This window comes from Lepidochelys kempii, chromosome 7 (genome assembly GCF_965140285.1).
Source record: "Lepidochelys kempii isolate rLepKem1 chromosome 7, rLepKem1.hap1, whole genome shotgun sequence".
In the NCBI taxonomy this organism is placed as follows: domain Eukaryota; kingdom Metazoa; phylum Chordata; order Testudines; family Cheloniidae; genus Lepidochelys; species Lepidochelys kempii.
The window spans coordinates 62,534,195-62,554,221 of NC_136386.1; the positions used below are offsets into that span (position 1 = coordinate 62,534,195).

Consider the following 20,027-nt stretch of genomic DNA (forward strand, 5'->3'; position numbering starts at 1 on the left):
CAGCCTCTGCGGGTTAATGAGCGATGGGGGGCGGGGCAATGGGCCAGCTCCCCCCTGCGGTCCCGCCCCCTCCGCTTGCGGTGTGCTTCCCGGCACAGCCCCCTCCACGCAGGACCAACGGCCAGCACGGCCCCGCCCCCGGCGCTGCTGATAGGGTGGAAACCGTCGCTGCGCCCTGCCTCTCACAGGAACCTGTAGGAGCCCCAGCACCGCCCCTCTCGCCAGGTCCCGCCCCTTCCGCTCGGGCCGCGGGCGGGGCTGCCTGGTCTTCGCTGGCGGCCCTTCCGCCCGTGTGATGGGGCAACCAGCCGCCCGGGAGCGGACTCCCCTCCAACGCCGGGTAGCGCGCTCGGTCCCGCGGGCAGGTAAAGCCCGGGGCCGCAGGGGCGCTCCGCTGGGGGCGGGGGGGGAGGAACGGGCTGGGGCGGGGGCTTTGCTCTGGGGCGGGGGGGAGTATCAGACCCCTTTCCCGACTCGGTTACCCCATCCCTGGGGGGCTGGTCTCTCGCCTCCATCTCCTGCCCGGTGTATGGTAGATGCCCGCTGCTCAGAAGCGCTCTGTGCTGGGGGCGGGGGAGGCGTCTCTGTGTTTACTAATGTCCTGTACAAGCCACGTTCCCCCCCAGCCGCTCAGCGCTTGGCCCCTCAGTCTCCGTGTGAGCCCCGCCTCTGGGAGCGATGTGGTCACTGCTCGCTGGCCGGGTGCTGCTCTGGCCGAGATTGTCGCGTATCAGTTTAACATCTGGTACTTCCCCGCTCTGCAGCGGAGCGATGATATAGACTTGGTGATGTAATATTATAGTTCTCATTGCTCAATACGATGACCCTGGGAACAAGACGCTTGGAAAATAATTACAAAATTTAAAAAAACCCCAAAAACTTATTTCTCTGTTTACCATGTATGGCTATATATTGTATATTTATTAAAAATGGCACAATACTTTTATATAAAACCTGTGTTTTGGAATGTGCCTATTTTAGGATACGCTCTAAAATTGTGTTGAGGTTTGTCAGTCTGTTGCACTTTTTGTTGCTGCCTTTGCATGCCGATCAGCCTGGATAATTGCTCTATTGTGAATAAGGTCCAGGAGATGCTATAGACACACAAGATTTGGTTTCAAGGTCAGAACTTCATTGCATACTAATTGCAGCCAGTTTGTTCATTGGTGTAACATTGAAAAAAAAAGTTTTTTATTTTTTTTTTTATTTTCTCTCTAGGAAATTGCACATTAGTTGTACAAGTTATTTGCAACTTATGTTGCTTTGTGTACAAGGGGAAGGTTGCCATGGCAGTCTTAGCTTTACATGTTGCTAGGTTTTGGTGACTTGTCATGTTCATTTTATTTTAAATTATTTTGTGCAAGTTTTTTTATATTAACCAAGGTAAGGAGGAAAAATCTTTCCTGTGGTATGTATCAAAATTTTCCAGCAGTGGCAAAATCTTTAATAAACTGGTCTACATTCTACATACATGCAGTCAAACGTATGCTAATGTTTGACAGTTAAGATGCTCTGATTAGTAGGACTCTTATAATCTACAAGGAGAACTGACCTAACTTGATTTTATTCTGTCACCAGTCTTCTTTATATCAAATTATTTCTAAAGAAAATAAAATATAAGTTTGGTAACATAAGGATGTCACTGTTTGCATGAGCATGAATAATTATTGTGACAATGTGGCGTTCCAGTTTTTGCTCAAAACTCTATGGTAGTTGATAGCAATTGGGGTTCCATTTCACATACTTAGGAGAAAGTTCAAAAATTGTAACAAGTTGGTACTTCCACGTGAAGGTCATGTTTGAATAGCAAGGCACTGTGGAGAAGCTTGCACTAATGCTGCTTGTGTTGTTGTGGTTTGGTAATTAAATGGAGGATTTGGATTTCCTCTGAAGTAATGTACAAGCATCTTAATCTACTGACTCTTGAAATCATATTTTAAACGTGGCTTTTTCTCTCCCCCCCCCCCAAGCTTTGTAAACAAATGGAAGAAAAGGCAACGGGGAGAGGGAGCATTAATGTGTTTCATCTCCCTGTTTTATGGTTTTACAAATAGTTATGTTAAGTCACTTTCTTAGGGTTTTCTGCATGACACTTGCCGATAAACTTCAGAAAAATAGCACTTCACTCAGACTCAGATTTATTTAAAGCTGTCAGCTAAATTCTTGGACGATTCCATCTGCACTGAGTGTACTCCATCCCCACAGAGCTCCTTTGTGCTGCTGGATGGCACATGCGCTACCCAACAGTGTGTCAGCCATGCTCCACCCCAGGGTGGCAAGGGCTGAGCAGAGCTTTTCCTAACCTTGCTCTTCACAGTAGCCAGGGCCTGCTGTACTGCCAAGCACAAGAACTGAGAATAAGGAGCCTCCTGTGCTCTCATTAATACAACTCTCTCCCTCCCCCTCACCCCCCAGTTCCCAGAAATGTAGAGGAGGAAGCAGACGGACTCAAGGAGAAGAACATGGAAAGGAGGTAGGAAGGGGAGTACTGGGGGCAGGAGCAAAGCAGGGAGAAGCACATACAGAGCTGGAGAGGGGAACAAAAGATGAGAGGGGACAGAGGCAGGACCCAGGAGGAAGAAGGGAGGGAATAGGAGCAGAGGAGAAATGGAGGCAGGAAGTGGAGGGAAGGGGACAGGAACTGGGGATATGATCTGGAGGTAGGTGCCAGGGTGAAAAGAGAGAATAGAAACAGAAGGTGGGGCCGGGGAAGGAAGATTCATGGTTATGTAACTAGAGCACACTCCCTTCCAGAACCTGGAATTCACCCAAGATTCCAGAGTCTCAAAATTTCTTCTGCGGTTTAGCAAATAGCTGTGAAGCACCCTGGCAAAGTCTCATTACCCTATAGAGGCTGGTCCACATGGAGGATAACGGCCTGTTCCTGGTACCCATTACTCCATGAGCTCAAGTACTAGAGTCTGTGCTCTGAATCTAAAGGTCCCAACCCTTTTGATAATCTCCACGTGGCTCACTGTGCCAACCCTGGTGCCAGCTGTGCCCGTATATCTATTCAAGGGGCACCATGATAGGACCTAACCACATGAGGCACACCATCAGGGGCTCATTCACCTGCACCTCTACCAATGTGATATAAGCCATCATGTGGCAGCAGTGCCCCTCTGCCATATACATTGGCCAAACCAGCCAGTCTCTACGCAAAAGAATAAATGGACACACATATGACATCAGGAGTTATAACATTCCAAAACCAGTCGGAGAACACTTCAAAACAAAACATTACAAAAACTAATTTTTGCCCTGCTCATATTCACACCTTCTTGTCAACTGTTTGAAATGGGCCACCTTGTTTACATTGGCCTCATCAGCACTACAAAAGTGATTTTCACCCCTTCTTGTCAACTGTTGAGAATAGCCCACTTCCACCTTAATTGAATTGGCTCCTTAGGAGTTGCCTTACTAATGGGGGGTCAGTGTTATCTTTTCATATGCTGTGTATTTATCCCTCCCTACTGTATGTTCCACTCCATGCATCTGTTGAAGTGGGTTTTAGCCCACGAAAGCTTATGCCCAAATACATTTGTTAGTCTCTAAGGTGCCACAAGGACTCCTTGTTGTTATGGCTCACTGTAGTTCTACATGATGGAATTCTGTGTGTGTTATCTTTTAAAAAACATAGGATATTAAACTGAAAAACGTAAACTTCTATTTTCTTATGTAGAGCCTGAATATATAGTGAATGGTCTTCTGATTTTCAGATAACTTCTTAAAACCTGTTCAAAAACCAGATGTAAACACTGCTGATCCTGTTTGTCCATAAGTTACAGGTAGATCTTTTATTTGTCCTCATAAGCATATATAATCCCTTAGACCTGTCCATTTAGGTTATGGCAGAATGAATGGATGAATATTACATTTGCCTGGGCTTCTAACCAAGTTCTTTCCTTTATATGCACTCTGTTCAATTTACCTTTTTTCCAGCCTTTTAAAGGATCCTTTGCATTTGGGTGTGACAAACTTTCTTATTTGATACAGACCAGTGTCTTTTTGTTTACATGCCGACATTCATATCAGAGTTCCTTCATGTGCAGTTCTTTCTCAATTCATAATTATTATTGACAGTACTATGTGAAATTCATAAATCTTAATCTGATCCTGAAATCCTTTTACGTATGTAGGCCATGACCCTGCACTAAGGACTGCACGATTGAACCCCATGCACTTGCATGGAGCCCCACTGAAGTCAAGGGATGCTGTAAGCCAGTTCTTTGATTAGCTAGTGGAGCATCAGGGTCCTTGGACTTTCATCTACTATGCTAATGCTACACAATCTGGGGTAGCGCACATTTTCCATGACACAACATTTTGGGGGTAGGAAGTGAAGAATACTTGAACTTCAGAGGAGAATTAAATAGACTAAAATGTGAATACTATAGCTAGAATTTTTTCCACATGTTGAGTCTAATCACATCTGTTCTTGCAAAAAGTGTCATGTGATCTTTGGCCATAAGTAAGGCTACAGTTTTGTCATGGAGGTCATGGAAGTCACGGCATCCATGACTTTCAAAGACCTCCGTGACTTCAGCCTGCAGCAGCTGGGAGTTGCAGGGTCCTGCTGCCTTCTGTGGTGGCTGGGAACTGCGGGGATGGGGATACCCAACAGCTCCGTGCAGCCACCAGTGGTGGCAGGGGGACCCCAGCAACTCCCAGCCTGGGTGGAGAGGACCGGGGGGTCCAAGTACCCATGAGTGGTGAGGGCCCTGTAGTTCCCAACTGGCCACGCAGGGCTTCCATGAATTTTTCTTTATTGCCTGTGACCTGTCCATGACTTTTTACCAAAAATATCCATGACACCATCTTAGCCATAGCCATAAGTTGTTAGGATCTCTGTTCTACTTCTCTGAAAGATGGCATCTTCTGCACCGGATAACCATGATAATAACAAAATAATTAGCCCCAGCAAAGCACCAAAGTTACATTTACAGGAATAAGTACAGTTATAACTGAGTCCTAAAAATCTGCACTTTGGTTACTCAAGTAGTTATGGTAGTCAATATATATCTTCCTACTAACAGGGAACAACTCCAAAGGAATTGCTTCATTTTGCTCAGTATAGAATAGGCAGTTTTAAAAAATAAACAAACTGTTCTCCATGTTTAATTAGCTTGGAGTCTTCGTTTTCTCTCTGGGAACTAAATATAGTTATCAGTATCCATAAACGGTAACGTCAATCGTTTTTATTTTTCTGGGGATTTGACACAAACCAGTGGAAGTGAGGAGTCGATTAATGCTGATGATCCTTAATATAAATTGTTGGGTCATTTTGTGGGGTTTGACTTAAGAGCAGCAAGTCCTTCTGTGTCACAATCATGACACTTATTTAAATACAGCTTTTCCATATTTAATTAGAGCTCCTAATTTAGGTCCCAGTCCAACAAAGTGATGTGCATAGGCAGACCCTATTCCTATACAGTCCCCCTGGATCACTTTGCAAGATCAAGTTCTTAGGTTTTTTGTTTGTTTGTTTTAACAAGGAATGAAGCTTCCTATGACATTCTCATATTGAGGGTTACTCTGCCTTTTCCCATTTTGTTTCATTGCAGTATGAGCAAAATTGTGAAATAAGTGATAAACTTATCAGGTGGTTGGGCCAGCATGTTCTTTAGTTTAAAAATGTGACCTGTGAACGTTTTTATTAGAGGGCATACTGTTGGTGGTGGTTAATGCTGATGTTTTTGTTGATGGTAGACCTGCTCATCTCATGAGGGTATTAAGATTGATCATTAGGCCCCAGTACTGCAAAGATTTACACACATACTTGACTTTATGCTCTTGAGTAGTTCCATGGATGTCGGTGGGACTCGGATATGTAAACCTTTTCAAGATTGGGGCCACAACTGATAACGGGCTTTGAAGACCAGGCATATTATAAACGCAAATAGTCTTACTCTTGAGTACTGATTTAGGTTTTTTTTACATTAGTACCAAACAGTTGACATGATGATGATGCTCTGCTAGAAATGATTTTTTTAGTTTGGAAAAGCTGAAAACCTTCAAATTGATCTGTTTAGGTGGGCCCTTGCATCCCTTAGAGCCCAACTGATGTTAACATAGCTCTGCAAGCATACAGAAGTCTGTCCATACAGATCAGCTGGCAAGACTGGGGCCAAAGTTATTTTATCTAGAATGGAAAGACGCTCATGGAAAACTTGATAAACTAGTAGGATATGGAACTTAAAGGATACTTTATTTTGTACCTACATGTGGGGAAGATTCCGTAAACCTGTTGTTCTTGATAGCCTTTCAGTGTTTAATATAATAAAACAAATATGGAAGCCTAATACTTCTAATCCTTCTAGTATAATTTTAAAGCGTCAGGTGTGTAGGTGTGCGTGCGTGCGCGTGTGTGTTTGTGGTGTACAGCACCCAGTGAAAGATTCCCAAGTCTCTGGGCACTTACGCAATGTAAGTGTTTAGTAATACTGTGGACATGGGATACACTTCTTGTAAGTCTGTCTTCTCCTTTTTATTTTAATAAGTATAATAAGCAGGATGGATTTGATTTAAATCACTAGTCAGGAAAACTCGATTTAATCATGATTTCTACATAAAAGTGCCTTCTTATTGGTTGTTACGACCTTAATACATATTCTTCACAACTCAGACACAGATGTAGGTTTCATTTTTAGAAGGTACACACCATTCATTTTTAAAGTGATTTATTTTGAAAACTTTTCAGATTAGTTTTACAGCTATATCAGAAAATGAATGATTGTTTGATTATTTCATTTACCAAAGGTAACTGAAGCAGATATTTATGAAGTCATTGGGAGGTGAACTATCTCTAGTTCAACAGGTTAATCATTAATATTGGGAGGATTTTCTTGCCATGTTGTATTAAGAGGAGAACATCACCAGGCAGACATTTTAAATTGTTTGTTTTATTTAACTAAAACAACAATGTTATATATTCTGGATTTTTTCTCCAACAGCTAACAGATAATATTATAACAAAACAAGCATATTAACTTTTGAATGTAGTGAAACATTCAAGTTTTTTAAAATCAGGTTTGTTTTTGTTTTGTTTTTTTTAACTAAAATAGTTAAATGAAATTTAAAAAAAAAAACAAAAAAATTAAATCGACTGTGAGCCAGGTCAACATGAGAAACTTAAAATATTGGGTTCTGCAACTAACTCAGTCGTCTTCACCTTCTTTTTCCTGTTTGTTCATAATCTGGAAAAGAAAAACAAGCTTTCCTGCTTTTTTCAGGTCCCAAAGGATTTATCAATTTGGAATTAATTCTTTCTATACCGACAGAAGAAGCTACTGCTATTAAAAGTGAGATTATCACTGCAACAGTCTCTGAATCCAAGTGCTTAAGTGACTTCCACCAGTTCACTGGTGTGACTTTCTTTAAAACGTCATCAGCAAACCTATTTCTTGAATGGCTCACCCTTAAGTTCTGAAGTTTATTATAGTTGGCATTATGGAGGGATGATGGCTGGATGTCCATGTCATAGCCAACTCCTCTTCTTCAGCAGTTAAGGTTTGACTCTGGTACCAAGTATTGAGAATATGTGCAAGAAAATGAGCTGGAGATAGTTTGACCTGTTTGGGTTTTTTTAATGCTTGTAATTTAACTCTGTCATTGCATATTTCTCTTTTTAAGATCTCACTCAGTTCCTTCCAAATTTTAACGGCGTCAGCAATAAAACCGCTATTTCCCTGCCTTTTGTTCAAGGCTACATGAGTTCAACATTTCTCTTAAGCCCAATGTTGAGAACTTTGGCTGTGACAGTGCCATCTATTTTTTTTTTCATGATTTTGTTCACAAACTGCCATTAAATTAGGCCAGTTCTTGATAAAGTGCTCAAAACAGTCCACTACTGAGTTCCATCGCACGTCTTGTGGGAGAGTTAGCTTGATTCCTCCAACTTTTTTCAGAGCAGCTGCTGCAAAGTGGTTGGTGCAGAAGTCTTTTGTAATTTCAACATTAGCCTTTATTTGTGGAGCACTGAGGTCTTTGGCTAGGAGGAGCATCAAATGAGCACTGCAACCGTATATTAGCTTGTGACTCTCTTCTCAATCATTTCTTCTCATCCTGAATACATTTGTAGCATTGTCTGACCAAGCTGCGACTAGACATTTGAATTTTTTTCACAGTTTGTTATAGCTTTTACTGCTGCTACTTGTAAGTATTCTGCTGTGTGTGCATTTCCTGATGTATCAATTGTTCCTGTAAGGAAGACATTCCCTTCTTCTGCTGTCACACAAGCACATACAACAGGATCCTCGACATTGCTCCACCCATCAAGACTCAGATTAACAGTTAGCACTTTTAGAGAGAGGTAAGGGATTGACTCTATGTACACAAATTTGCAGAGGGACAATAGGGTTGAGGTCTGTTGTTTCTCACCTCTAAATATTTTATTTATTTACAAAAACATTTTTGCTGTTAACAATCATGTTCTCTCTGGAGAGAGAAATCCATGGTTTGAGAACTGCAAAACTAGGCATCTCTGATGGTATCTTTTACTCTGAGCACTGGGTCCCATTGGTTAGATAGAAAGATTAACTTAAATAATCTATACAGAAGCCCCTGGAACCCCATAAGATTGGGTTCCTAATCCATTAACTATTGGAACTCTTTTACAAAACTTTTCTTTAACGTTACATGAATATATTGTCTCATACTATAGAATTAGAATTTATAATCCTATACCCTGATGTGATATCTTTGAGCTATAATGTATCTTAATTAAAACTATCTTTAGATGGGTATTTTCCTCAAAGAGCTTTTTATCAAAAAAATCTGATTTAAATTTAATTTTTTTTAAATCATTTATTTTTATCCACCCTGATAATAAGTAAATACTTAAATTGCAGAAAGCTCGCAGCTGCTTACTGAACTGGAGAAATCAGATTTTAAATGACAAAAATTGGAAAAATAACCTCGGAAGCAACCTTTCATTTTTGGTACTCTCTTCTACAGGTAACAGATTTAACAGGGGAAGCTGATTCCTTCTTCCTGTTTCTCTTATTTTGATCACAGTAGAAGAGGGAAGATGTAAACAGAAACTGCCACTTTGATATAAGTGTATTTTGTTGAATATTGTAAAAATTGGCACATTTTTCAAAATTAAAGCAGCGAATCAGTTCTTCAAGTGATTGCACGTGTCCAGTCCTTTAAAAATTGGAAGTTAAATCCTGCTGAGGAAAATAGAAAGCATAAGCTCTGGCAAGTCAGGCAGGCCAAAAAAGAATATGAAGAGCAACTAGACGAAGACTCAAAAACTAACAGTACATTTTTTTTTTTTTTAAAAAGTACATCAGAAGAAGGAAGCCTGTTATAAATAATCATTGGGGTCATTGGATGATTGAGGTCTACAGGAGCACTCAAGGAAGATAAGACGATTGTGAAGAAGCTAAATGAGTTCTTTGCATCCCTCTTCACTGTAGAGGATGTGAGTGAGATTCCCACACCTGAACCATTCTTTTTAGGTGACAAATCTGAGGAACGGTCCCAGATTGAGGTGTCAATAGAGGAGGTTTTGGAACAAATTGATAAATTAAACAGTAGGTCACCAGGACTAGATGGTATTCACCCAAGAGTTCTGAAGGAACTCGCATATGAAATTCTGGAACTAACAACTGGGTGGTTTAAACATGATTTAAATCTCCTTCTGTACCAGATGATTGGCGGATAGCTAAAATGACACCAATTTTTTAAAAAGGCTCCAGAGGTGATTCTAGCAATTACAGGCTGGTAAGCCTAACTTCAGTACCAGGCAAATTGGTTGAAACTATAATAAAGAATAGAATTGTCAGACACCTAGATGAACGCTATTTGTTGGGGAAGAGCCAGCGTGGCTTTTGTAAAGGGAAATTATACCTCCTCATTCTGTTAGATTGCCTGCCCTCCTTCCCCCTCCCAGTAGAAAGGAACTGAGGTGGTTTGGGGTAGTGGGACCCTTTATAGCTGCGTGCTGTGGCACGAGTCGCCAGAGAGTGCCCATGCTGTCCCAACAGTACTGCTGAGGGGAAAATCTCCAACAATTGTGCATGAGGCACTCAAACACCTACAGTGGAACGGACACGTGCAACACGTTTCAAAGAACAGCAGTTAGCTACCTTTCTGTAACTGCTTTTTTTCCTCTGTTTGCTATGCAATGTCATTTTTTGAAATAAGAAAATAAATACTTGGCACTTGCATAGTGCTTCAGATTTCGAAGTGTTGCACAAACATGAACAGAATGGTACAATAAAATTCAAACATGTTTGTTACACTCTCTGGCATGGGAAGTAGGGTACTCAGTCACTTGGTTCCAAAGTTCTTTGTCACTGCTTGTGCCTCAAGTTATAACTGTGAATGAAAAGTGTTTTCATGTTTGGTTAATAGGCTAGAGGTCGAGCATTTCAGTGTTCAAATGAGCACTGGTAGCCCAGGTGATTTAACAATGTGTAAAAATAAAGTAGCAGTTAGTGTGCTGTTCAGCTCACTGCAAAACATAATCACTTTCTGCTGGTTGCAAAGCCAACTTGCAGAGCTTTGAGTAATTTTTTAATGTTTTGTCCATTTTACGTGCAGACATTACAAACTAAAGAGGCTTTCTTTAAACATTATTGAACTTTAGAATTAGCAGTATAAATGTTATATAAAACACCATGTCGTTCAAAAAGTAAAATCTATTGAGAACACTAATCTATTTTCATTACTGCAACTATTCGAAGAGTAGTGCAAGAAAGGCAATTTCTCCTTTACAGTTGAAAATCTAGGTCACCGGGTGGGTTTCTATATTAGATACAAGATTGCCTAGCTTTTCTTCATAAAATAATGCTTGTTTAGCATAACCTAAGACTCAAAGTGTTGCTGACCATGCCACTGGCTGTCAGATCAGCATTTTTGTAGTAACTGTATAAAAGCAAGGTTTTGTGAAGAAAATAAGAGTGTAACTTAAAATATTGTTATGTGTAAGAGTGTTTGCTTCAGGTAAACATTTTTCTTCCCCTTTCCAGTTTGTGTCCACCACCATATTCTTGATCATGCTCATACATACAATGACACACATTGCTTGAAAAACTTAAAATCAGCTATTGACTGTGCAACCACAGTAAGTTTGGATTTTGCAATATACTGTATGTGGTGACATTTTGAAGGCAAAGTCAGGGTCAGCTCAATGCATTAATGAACATTCTTCAAAGACAAAAATACTGCATTATAATGAGAGCTTTATTTGCTTTATGTAGTTTGAGAACTTCACAGTACCATTCTATTAAAGAAAAGCTTGTAATAGCAACCTCTGTTGCAAGTTAGATGCAGAGCACCTTGGAAAAAAGTCCTCCAATAAAGGCAGTACTGTGTAACCAGCTCTCCATGCTTCAAGCGTGGTACTACTAACTGGTGTATGAAGGTAGACTTCCTATTGCAATGATGGTTGGTTCACATTCCTATTGTTCCATATTGTGTATTCATGGCTTAGACACCATCACTTCTGTTGCTGTCTAAAGGTGTTTACCTATCAGCCTACTCAGACCTAAGTGTCAAAAGGGGGAAACCAAATATAGTTGTTTATCTTTTGAAGTGAGGGATGGAAAAAATGGATGCAAGCAGCATTTAAAACAGTAATGCCCATGCTGCTCCATTCAGCAACAGTCTTTGATCCTCTAATACCCGTTCTGCTCATTAACTGGCACCAGTGATTTTATTGTTCACCTTTCCACAGAACCCTTAGTTTGAGAGTTATGAAGTCCTACGAATGCTTACATTTGGGAAGTTAGGAGCACAGGTCTGTTTTCATGGCTGACTGCTGGTAATTCCAAAAGCACAGAGCTTCTGTCGTGTTACTAACTTTGGATAATCAATGGTAAGATACTGTAATTTCGTAGATTTAAATATGCACTTATTTAGCAAAACAATTTATGCTTAATAAAGCTGGTTATGGTCTGTTTCATTCAAACTTTTTGCTTTTTAAGAGAGTCATGGATATTTGTGGTGTCAAAGTATTGGAGTGAAAGAGAACTGTGTATTTTCAGGTTTCAGAGTGGTAGCTGTGTTAGTCTGTATCAGCAAAAAGAACAAAGTACTTGTGGCACCTTAGAGACTAACAAATTTATTTGGGCATAATCTTTCATGGGCTAAACCCATTTCATCAGATGCATGCAGTGGATAATACAGTAGGAAGATATACACAGAGAACATGAAAAAATGGGGTTGACATACCAACTCTAAAGAGAGTAATCAATTAAGGTGGGCTATTAGCAGGAGAAAAAAAAACTTTTGTAATGATAATCAGGATGGCCCATTTCAAACTGTTGACAAGAAAGTGTGAGTAACAGTAGGGGGAAAAATTAGCATGGGGAAATAGTTTTTAGTTTGTGTAATGACTCATCCACTCCCAGTCTTTATTCAAGCCTAATTTAATGGTGTCCAGTTTGCAAATTCCAATTCTGCAGTTTCTTGTTGGAAGAAACTTATTCTGCAGTTTCTTCTTCTTCTGTTTTAGAAGCTTTTTTGTTGGAGAATTGCGACTTTTAAGTCTGAAATTGAGTGTCCAGGGAGGTTGAAGTGTTCTCCGACTGGTTTTTGAATGTTATAATTCTTGACGTCTGATTTGTATCCATTTATTCTTTTGTGTAGAGACTGTCTGGTTTGGCCAAGGTACATGGGAGAGAGGCATTGCTGGCACATGATGGCATATATCACATTGGTAGATGTGCAGGTGAATGAGCCCCTGATGGTGTGGCTGATGTGATTAGGTCCTATGATGGTGTCCCTTGAACAGATATGTGGACACTTAATTTCAGACCTAAAAGTCGCAGTTCTCCAACAAAAAAACTTCAAAAACAGATTCCAACAAGAAACTGCAGAACTGGAATTTGCAAACTGGACACCATTAAATTAGGCTTGAATAAAGACTGGGAGTGGATGAGTCATTACACAAACGAAAAACTATTTTCCCATGCTAATTTTCCCCCTACTGTTACTCACACCTTCTTGTCAACTGTTTGAAATGGGCCATCCTGATTATCACTACAAAAGTTTTTTTTTTCTCCTGCTGATAATAGCCCACCTTAATTGATTTCTCTCTTTAGAGTTGGTATGGCAACCCTCATTTTTTCATGTTATCTCTCTCTCTCTCTGGGTGTGTGTGTGTGTGTGTATTATGTACTGCATACATCTGATGAAGTGGGGTTAGCCCATGAAAGCTTATGTCCAAATAAATTTGTTAGTCTCTAAGATGCCATAAGTACTCCTTGTTCTTTTTGTGTATTTTCACAGAATGGTAACGCTCAATAGATTCGGTTTTTGTTTTGTTTTTTGCACATAGACCTTAAGCGTTTGTCACAGTTCAATAGTTGTACGTGTCCTTAATTGAATAATTGGGAGGAAAGGGGGAAGTGGCATGCAAAAGGGCAGAGTGACTATTGACAATCAATGGAAGGCCTCTGTAGCCCATAAGCAACTAAAGCTAGTTGCAGACATATAAGAGTTTATCAAAACACGATTTGCATTCGTGTTATACAGGTGAAGTACTATGTACTATGTGTAGCTAATGAATTGAACAGATTTTTTCTGGTTGCCATTCCTTCAAGACTTTAAAACTAGTAGAGCTCATTCTCTTGCACCTAATTTTTATTCATAGACTGGAAGAGGTTGTTTTCCTGCTTTTTAACTTGCAATCAGCTTATTAACTTTCAGTGAATTAATGAATTGAACTAGTTGAATTTATTAACATTTGTTTAATACACAGTAGGTTATATTACATTAGCAGAATTCTTTTTATTGTGTACGTTAAAATGGCTTTATATGAATAATAAATAAAAAGGGGGGAAGGAGCCTTTTTAGTTCAAACAAACTGGGCAAGATAACTGAACCAAAATTAACTTGCAACTGTTGAAACTGGCTAAAAGCTGGGGGGGATTATTCCACATCATCACAAGGGTTTGTTACTCTCATAGTTTTTTAAATCTACCTATTCCCTACCTCAGTTTTCTCTCCTCCTCCTATGCATTTGATATTAGTAAGTAGCCCCTGTCAGTTGCATCGTACTTTAGATGTAGACCTTTCCCAAGTACAACCCTGCCAGTACTGATTAGTATGTGCTTGCTCAGCATTATTAAATCACTCTTATTACATGGAGTTTGAGGGGTGATATTTGCCCTGCAATGTCAGAGGGAGAGGTGTTACTGTGTAGTGTTATAAATCTTAATAAAAATTAACTGAGTTCTCTGGGATTCTACAAAATTTTCTGAGTTCATCCTGAGGAATTGCTTTTGTGATAAGGAAAATCAATGGATTTTCGAGTGAATTCTTGGTGAGTCTAAGCCTTTGGCGCAGTGTACAGTATCCATTACAAGAGAGTTTGGAAGCAGCTACTTCAGTCTTTTTTTTCCCCTTATATTGCCTCTCTATTTCTGAATAGGAAAAATCAGAAGCACAGGTTACTGACTGACAGAAAACCAATTTGTAGGTGTTAATGCAAGATGCTTTGGTACAAAACAAAAAATCCTGTAAGAGTTCATTTGGAATTAGTGATCCGCATAATGCAGCCTGCTGCTAGTATTTGTGTATTGAATAGAAAAAGTGAGGTTATTTGGAATGGAAAATATTACAACTTCTTTATACTGAACAAAGGCAGTGAGGGAGCTGTCAGCAACTGGAATGACTCCTTTTTACAATGACCTTTGTAAATATCTTTACTCAAATAAGTTTAAATTTGAAAAAGTTAAAGTGGAAGTATTGGGACCATGTACTTCTTCCTTGTAGTAATATTCCACAGTCCAAAAAGCTGTCTGGGAATACTGGAAATTTTCCCAACAGCGTAAATCTTATTTTCTTTTATGTAATATCATTAATGCTAGTACTGCATTCTTTTTTTTTAAGACTATTTGGATTCTTTTGGAGATAGATGTAACGCTTGTTTCATAGCAAAATACAGGTTAAATGATTGTTACTTCAAATTGTTTTACATTGCTGCATCTGTCACTTTGATGTTACTATAGTTGAAATGGATAAATTAAAATATGCTTACACTCTGAACATGCAAAATGTTAGCATGAGGCATTTAGCCTTCTCGTTGCTCTTATGCCCTATATAGTATATAATTACAGTACATATCTTGTCATGAAACAGTGAAATATGTTGATACAGAAGCTTTCCTTATGTTGCAACAGGAGGCTCCAATGGTTGTGAGTTTCTTCTTGGAAATGACAATTCATAGCTGGACAGAAAATAGAGTTTTCTGAACAGGATGCTGTGTTGCTGACACAGAAAAATACCCATTCCTGTTCCATAAAATGTTCAAATGAGACTGCTATTTCAATCAGGTTTAAGGGAGAGGAGTAAATATCAAGAACAATCTTGTGGAAATAGGAGTGATCTGGAATCTCTGTGGGGAAACTGAGCTGGAGTGGGTCTCAATCAGTGCTGTCAGGCATTGGGGGAACTCTGAGTTTTAGGGAGTAGGTAGCAGACAATGAAAAAGATAAGTAGCTTAGATAGTGCAGTGGGTTAACAGTAGTATATATTTTAGGATATCTATGTTCAACTCTGAAAAGGGCATAAATTAAAACTCATCCTATTTTCTATTTCTATACACCACAAGCAGAACATGACTGGATATAGCACTGTCTTAAGGAGAGAGATCAGGACTGAAATAGCAGTGTATTATAGGTCAGGACTGAAGAGTCCATGGTAAAGTTCCATATGGAAGTTTGCATGCCGTCTGCCTATATTTTTACCTGGCTTGCAAATTGCACATTGCGGAAGAGTGCGGAGATGAAATCTGTATCTAAACAGAAAAGTTTTTGTCATTGGAAAACAAACTATATATACTGATACCCTTATGTAAGAACTAAATTATGCTTTAGAAAACAGAATGGATAAAGGAATGTGGTTAAAGAATAATTATGTTCTGGTTAGCAGTAGCTCAGTACAATCTATTCTGTTTGTGATTTTAGTTAACTTTTTTTGAATAGCTTGAATTCTACAAAATACCTCAAGGATTCAGGAAATGAATCTAAAACATCCTTAAGAATCCATAATAGTAAGTCGGATCAGTGAATATTATAAAGTAATTCTAAATAAGTATTAGTTTTACTGTTCATTTAGTAGTGGATCTACGTCCTAATACTGAGGGGAAATAATTTTAATAAAATCTTTTCTTATTCAAGTAATTATGAGTACACAGTGTGATTAATGTGTGTAATTAATGTAAATTCTTCAGGAATATTTTTTGGACATTTTGAGCCTTATCTCTCTGCATTATATAATAAATGTATTTTATTGGCAGGTAGAGAGTAAAACAATGGCAAGCAACAACCAGCTTTGCATCCGACGTTGGACTACTAAGAATGTAGCCAAATGGCTAAAGGAAGAAGGCTTCTGCGAGTATGTGGACGTTTTGTGCAATAGACACAGACTGGATGGTATTACATTATTGACACTGACTGAATATGATTTGCGATCCCCTCCTTTGGAAATTAGAGTCCTGGGGGATATCAAAAGACTAATGTTGTCGATACGCAAATTGCAGAAACAGCATATTGAGGTTTTAGAAGAATTGGGTTACAACAGCGATAATCCCATTGGCACAATGTCTCCTTCTGTTGGCTCCCTTCAAGGTACGGATTGGTTTTGTAATGGTGAAATACCACGGGACTGTGGACCAGTTACTGACCTGAATGCTGATCAGTATCAATACACAAATGGGAAAAACAAACATCCTATGCGAAGACTGGACCCTGAATACTGGAAAACAGTCTTAAGTTGTATATATGTTTTCATAGTGTTTGGCTTTACGTCTTTTGTCATGGTTATAGTACATGAGCGCGTACCTGACATGCAGACATATCCACCGCTACCAGACATATTTCTAGACAGGTAAGTACTTGTTCAGAAACAGAATGATGGTGTTAAATCACAAAATTCTTATACCTTTATAGATATTTTGAATCTCAATATTTTTCATAATAATCTTTCAATATCTAACACTTCTGTATGTATTCGCCCACAGTCTAGATTGTAATGTACTCCAATTCTCGAGATTAAAAAAATATAATTTTAAAAGGCTTTTGTGAAGAAAGAAATTGAGCAGTTGACTTAAAGGGCTGCTGTTACTACTGTACAATTGGATTTTAAAGGAAAACTGCTGTGATTAGTTCTACTTCCTTAGCTAAATGGTTACTTAAAAGATGTGTACACTACCTGACTTGACTGTCCCTTCCTCCCACACGCCAAGTAAATTGATTTTAAAGAATCATAACTCCCTTCTCACATGTTCATTGAAATCTCATAAGTGACACTAGTTGTTGTAATTTATCATATAGCAGATAGCACTTCCATTAACCTGAGGTATAAGATCTCCTTCCACCTGAGTACTGCTTTGGTCATGTTTTAAAAGTCTGTTCCCTTTGGGATGCTTCACTTTCAGGTGACTTATTGTGTTGTTTTTTCCTGCTGTGATGCCCTTTCTTCCATTCCGTGTACTAGCTGTAAAGTTTAATTTAGTTTGTGCTGGTGCTTCACCAAACAGGACTACAAATAAATTGCATTTGATGACAAATTGGTGTTGCAGTGTTGGGAGCAGAGCAAGAGTACATAGAAGAAGCAAGGCACTGAACTGGGGTTGTAGAAGAGATTGTATTTTAGACTGTAAGTGCTTTGAGGTAGGAATTGTATATTCCTTTGTGTTCGAACAGTATCAGCATATTGTGGGTGTTACAGGAACACAGTGACATGGATTGTGGGATGGACTGACAAGCCTTTGTGATGGTTGGTTTTTTTTTGTTTTTGTTTTTTTAAAATTTCTTTAAATAAGCTGGGCCAAACATTATCAGTGTTCTAGGTACACAGATAACAAGCTGATATTATTCAGTATATGTGCAACTCCTTTTTCAGAATTGCAGAATTTCCTCTTTGAATCTTTCTTTGAGGCATGCAGCACTTGAATAAGATTACAGCCACTTTGGTGCACTAAAGTAAATGGCAAATGTTGCCTTTTAAAACATTTTCTCCTATGCAATCTTCTGTCACTTTGTGATAATCTTTGAAGTAGCTATGCAATATGTACAGCATGCTGAAAAATGATGTGACAGTCCTTGACAACTGATGAACTGGCATGCTGGAGAAATAAAGTGATCTAAGTGCTAATACCAGGTTCAGTTTATTTGTATTTGATACTAAGAGCTCACTTTTCTTTCTGGGTATGAAGAAACTGAACTGCTTCTTGCCAAACCACGCAACTGTATTGGGAAAAGCTTTATTGTAACCAAATAATAATCTTTTATTTTCAGTCACCCTTTGAACTGGATAAAGTTTGTAGTTCAAACTGGAGACTGAAGACTTACAAGTTGCAAATGTGGAGGACGCTAACTGTCTCTTCATCTGCTATCACTAAAGACCAAATACAGAGTTGTGATAGCTAAAGTGCTTAAACTGTGTTGCTAATGTACAATTTATTTCTCCAACTTCCTTTGTCCTATACCAGTTTAAACAAAATGGTTTTTTACTCCCTTTTGTCACTAGGTAGAAACTGGGGTACTCCATAAATAATGACGTATAATAATACAATTAGGCTGGGAATTTGAAAGGAGCTGAGGGAGGTTTCAAAGAGGTTGTTTACACTGGAAATTATTTTGTTTGTGGCTGACTGCTCAGCCAGATGTAATGAGGAATGTCAGGTTTGCTGATGTAGAAATCACTAACTGGAGTTCTATTAACATACTGTAGCAATCAGCTGTCATACATTTTCCACCTTTAGTCAAGAGAGAGGGTTTGTTATACTTACTTACCTGTACTACTTGGTGGACTGAGTGCTAGTGAGAGAGCCATTAATTATAAGTAAGGCTATGTTTTAGTCACAGGTATTTTTAGTAAAAGTCGGACAGGTCAGGGACAGTACACACAAATTCACAGCCTGTGACCCGTCCATGATTTTTCTGAAAAATACTAGTGAATAAAACTGGAGGGTAGGAAGGGGGGTTGCCTGGGGGCCCGCAGGTGCTGTGGGAGGGCGGCCCGGATGCTTGGGACGGGGAGTGGGGCGGCGCAGCCCAGGACCCTTGCTGGTGCTGGGGGCACGTGGCCCAGGACCTTCGCTGGTGCTGGACAGTAGAAACTGCAAAAGTCAATGAAAGTCACAGGATCCATGACTTCCGTGACAAACCCACAGCCTTAAATATAGGGGAATGACATCCATGCTGTAAATGTTTCCTTTAAATCCGGAGAGAGCAACTGCTAGAGCTACTTAGTTTCTGCTCAGCCATGTGAGTTTAATGTGGAATAAATGCTCCTTTCCAAGTAATTCACACATGCGCTATACTACAGACTTCTTATAAAGTGCACAGAAATAAGACCTGACCTCTATCAGGAGGGGCTCAGTCCTGCAGCCTTTATTCATGAAAGTAGTCTGTACTTCACAGGTAGTCTCCTTCAAGGCAATCGGACTAATCCATGTGAATAAAGGCCACACAGCCTAACATTAGTTTAAACGTTACTCAGCAAGTGAGGACCAAAGGGAGAGACAGAAGAAGGGAGAATGATAGTCCGGACAAGACTGGGTGGGAGAGTCTGTTCCCAGGACAGAAGCGCTGTAATCACAGTGTTGGGAGGGGCTACGGTGGAGAATGTTAGCCGAAACAACCAAAGCATTGTCTTAGGATTACAACAGAGTCAGTGTCTGAGTAATTGCTTTTCTACCTTTTGTGTAGCAAAGGGGACATGTGACGGAAAAACAGCTTCAGCTGAAATCTATAGCAATTTCTGTTCTGTACTGTTACTGGCAGTACCCGCTTTCTGGGAAAGGAACTTTGACAAACAAGGCTAAAGAGGTTCATACACAATCATTCTGTAGTTGAAATCTAATTTAAAAAAATGCTTTGTAGCTTCTCAGCAGTTCATTGATATATACACAGCAGAAGAGGCACCAAGAGGACAGGAACTGAATAGGTTTGAGTGGCTTCTCTTGGAGAGGTTTTACTCTGCAGCCAGCAATAGCTTACCATTAGCTTTCAAAAAAAAAATTCATTTTTAACTGATTCTCTAATCAGCACTCTTGGGGTATG

General features: G+C 39.5%; 1 protein-coding gene across 6 annotated transcripts in view; it reads left to right on the forward strand.

The window, feature by feature from the left end:
• The first annotated feature begins 220 nt into the window (after window positions 1-220).
• The window catches only part of SAMD8 (sterile alpha motif domain containing 8), a 32,910-nt gene continuing 13,103 nt past the window's right edge, over window positions 221-20,027 (forward strand). For 2 of the 6 annotated variants that reach the window (XM_073353177.2, XM_073353181.2), the window contains exons 1-2: window positions 221-365; window positions 16,260-16,845. In XM_073353177.2, the coding sequence (XP_073209278.1) occupies window positions 296-365; window positions 16,260-16,845 (656 nt within the window). In that variant the 5' untranslated portion in view covers window positions 221-295. Of the gene's footprint in view, window positions 366-546; window positions 2,474-3,719; window positions 3,789-11,686; window positions 11,828-16,255; window positions 16,846-20,027 lie in introns of those variants that run through there. The other 4 variants (XM_073353178.2, XM_073353182.2, XM_073353180.2 and 1 more) reach the window with 4 other exon arrangements.